The sequence below is a fragment of the Lepidothrix coronata genome, unplaced genomic scaffold (genome assembly GCF_001604755.1).
Source record: "Lepidothrix coronata isolate B3197 unplaced genomic scaffold, Lepidothrix_coronata-1.0 Scaffold17, whole genome shotgun sequence".
NCBI classification, from domain to species: Eukaryota; Metazoa; Chordata; class Aves; order Passeriformes; family Pipridae; genus Lepidothrix; species Lepidothrix coronata.
In genome coordinates this window covers 6689595-6693032 of record NW_016690197.1, presented here as the reverse complement: position 1 = coordinate 6693032, position 3438 = coordinate 6689595, and the positions used below count along the sequence as shown (strand labels likewise).

Sequence of the window (3438 nt, the reverse complement as noted above, 5' to 3'; positions counted from 1 at the left end):
CACTTTTACAAATCAGTCTTGCCTTCCCTGTTTCTTTCTAAAGAATTAATTGAAAACTAGTTTTAGAAATCAGATTTTTCACAGTAAAAACATTTCTAAAAAAAGTTTATCTGCTTTAAGAAAGGGAAAGAGATTTAAGTGATTCTCAGTTTTCCTATTTTGTGCCAACAAATTCTACTGAAGAGGGAAAAAAACCCAACTCTGATTATTTTTTAAGAGAGCCCTGGGGTTACAATAAAAAAAAACTTTGGGTTGTTTTTTTTTAATTTTTAATTAAAATTGAATAAACGCTTAAGGAGAAATTAGCAGTTGCCTCCATCCAAGACCTACTCGGGTTTTATAACAGAATCAAAGCGTATTCAAAAAAAAAAAAAGGTAAAACCTTTTAATACATCAAATATACGGAATTTTAATCTTTAAAGCGATACATTGTCTATTTTAGTACATGACGTAAACCTTACTTAACCCTTTTCACAGGGTGGACTTAAAAATTAAAAATAGTTAAGTGTTCCTTTTAAAGAACAAAATAAGGCAAATGAGGTTTTTGGAATAGAACTGTTTTTGTTTTTCTTCCAGAATACATACAAAAAAATACCAATTCTCTTTCAAGGGTATACACCTTAAAAATAATTGCAATTTGAAATTATAATTGACAAATTGCGAGTTGTTTTTTAGTAACAAACATGCATGTAAATTTTTTTTGTTTCAATGAGACATTAAATAAGAACGTACAATACAATCATAGCAATTTTAAAGTAACATTAAAGAGAAGACCTCTATCTTTTTATTTATATTCTACAATGGGTGTTCCACTTTTACCTATTGAGCTCAGTTAAGTAATGCACTTTATGATTCGTTGTCCCGCTTGAAGCTAACATAAATAAATACAGTGCTCATGGATCCAGTCCTCAAATGAACACTATTTTATAAAAAGTCAGATTTTTTTTTTCTTTCCAACTTTTATAAAGTTTCGCAGGGCTTCCTTCCCTTACCGCTAGACTGTGTTGTGTTGTGTGTCAAAGCCCCGCTGCCTGTGCTCACTGGTACCCCAGGGCCGAGGCTGTGGTGAGTCTCTGCCCATAGAGTGCGTAAGGGGAATAGTAGGGTCCGGTGGCAGCGGGCACGGGCACGGGGGCCCCGGGGGTGGGCAGGGGGCTCTTGGAGTAAGGGTGGTAGCGGCTGCCGAGTCCCAGCGCGTGGTGTGGGCTGCGCAGGGCCAGCGTGCCCGGGCTGCCCGGGGCGCCCGTCGTGGGGATGTGCATGTGGCATGCCATGGCTGCGGCCGCCGCGCTGGCCAGCGACGAGGAGCTGGGGTAGCTGGAGAGGAGTTTATCGGTGCCAGGGAAGGCAGTATGGGTCCGCAAGTGGCTAAGCAGCTCCTCCGAGGTGGCAAAGCGCTTGTCGCAGGGTCCGTTGGCCGACACCCAGTTGCAGATGTGCGGCTGGGGGTCGTTGGGGAGCATGAAGCCGTAGGGGTACAAAGGGTGGCCGGCCAGCGAGGGCGGCGTGGCGCCGGTCAGCGAGGAGTGGACGCTGTGCAAAGGGTGGGTGGGGTAGACGAGGGGGTATCCGGACTTGAGGGCCTGGTCGTGGGCGCAGGAGGCGCCGGCGGCGCCTGCCAGGTGGCTGGCGCAGTGGTAGCTCAGGCAGTACGGGTCTCGGCACAGGCTCGCCGTCATCACCGACGGCGGCGACGCGCCCGCCAGCGGGCTCGACCCCGCCGGCTTGCTGCAGCCCAGGCTGCTGGCGGCGGCCAGCTGGGCTCCCACCAGGCTGGAGGATTTGGTGGGGTCCAGAGCCACTCCGTGCGGCAGGAACTGGGGCGGGTAGCCGGCGTAGGCTCCAGCCAGCGTCCCCGGGTAGCTCATGCCCGCCGGGGGCAGGGGGAAGACGGTCTGTCCCGGCTTGTAAGGGGAGACGGGGGCCACGAGGCCGGAGCCCAGGACGGAGGTGGAGGAGGTGGCGGTGGTGCTGCTGCAGGAGGAGGCGGAGTCCGACGCGATGGGCTTGGAGCCCGGCGTGCTCTCCTGGTGCTGGTTGACCTCCACGTTAATCCCGGCACAGCTCACGCTAATCCGGCTGTGGCTGATGCTGGTGGTGCCCGGGCCTCCCTCTGAGCCGGAGTTGCCGCTCTTTCCGCAGCCCTCCGAGTCTTTCTTGTCCTCCCCGCCTTTGCCCTCGGCCGGCAGCAGCCCCGGCGAGCAGGCGGAGGCGCTGGAGTTGGGGCTGCCTGTCCTTGGGGTGAACGGCTGGCAGGTGGCGCTCGGCACCCGGAATCCCGACTTCTCCCCGGCCGCGACCCCCGCGGCGGGGGCGCCCGCGCAGCCTGCCGCCCCCGGCTCCTTCTTCTCCGCGCCCGGCTTGGAGTACGGCTTGAAGCTCGACTTGTCCTCCACACCGATGTCGCTGAGCTTCAAGGGGCCCGACTTGGAGTCCTTGTCGCCTCCGGAGCCATTGGAGGTGACCGAAGAGAGTTTGGATGAAGGGGACGGGTCCGGCTTCCCTATCTGCGAGCAAGTTTGTGCCAAAAGGGCCAGGGGACTCTTCTTCGCATCCAGCTGCGGAAATCAGAAGGACACACAAAGACAGAGATTTAATCGGGGTCTAAGAAAAACCCCAGTGCATACCTAGGACTCTTGTCCCGTAGGTGTTTGCAGAGTACAGTCTGGAAGTAACGAACAATTTTGTGCGCATTCATCACCTTGACAGCCCCCTCCCCTGAATGCACCATTTTCCATAAAGGCTTTTAAAAGGGCTGGGGATTTTCGTATCCCTGGGAGCCCGCCGTGGCTGCCTTCAGTGGCCACTGCCTCCCTGGCAGCGGCCTGGGCAGCGCGGAACTCGCTCGACGTCTCGGCGTCGCTCCGGTCGTGCAGGCGCGCAAACCCGCCCGTGGACTATAGCGACTGCAGCATTTCTGCACCCTGACTGGTGCCACTATTTATAAACAGAGCCCGAGTTAGCCAGCGAGCCGGGCTCCCCGGGAGAGGGGTGTCCTCGCTCCGCAGAGACCTTAATGAAATCATTCATTCCCACGGACACACCCTTCCCACTACCCTCTCCGTTTCGAGTTTCGGTCCCGCAAACAGCGAGCTACGCAAAGGGGGACCGGCAACCTCGACAGAGGTGAAAAGGGACTAATAGGGCCTCTGAAGTACAAATGCCTGTCGGTACTTGAAAGGAATCGGTCGGGAAGCCGAAATAGTTATCCTGCCGCACCCACGTTTGAGCCTGTCCCTCTCTGCGTCGTGTCGTCCCGTCCTGTGTGTCCCCCCACCAAACCCAAAACACTGCTTTCAAAAGCAAGGTTGTTTGGCACTCGGAGCGCTTTCTTATTTGCGTGGCCGGATCGTGACCCCAGCGCGGGTCGTTTCCTTCCCTTCACCCCTTCTCTCAAAGAAAAAAAAAAAAAAAAAAAAAGCCCAAAAAAAAAAAAAG

General features: G+C 53.9%; 1 protein-coding gene across 1 annotated transcript in view; it reads right to left on the bottom strand.

Moving 5' to 3' along the window:
• Positions 1 to 389: 389 nt before the first annotated feature.
• Positions 390 to 3438, bottom strand: part of ZNF503 (zinc finger protein 503) — a 4222-nt gene continuing 1173 nt past the window's right edge. The window contains exon 2 of the mRNA XM_017806903.1: positions 390 to 2558. Coding sequence (XP_017662392.1) covers positions 1038 to 2558 — 1521 coding nt within the window. The 3' untranslated portion in view covers positions 390 to 1037. The remainder of the gene's footprint in view (positions 2559 to 3438) is intronic.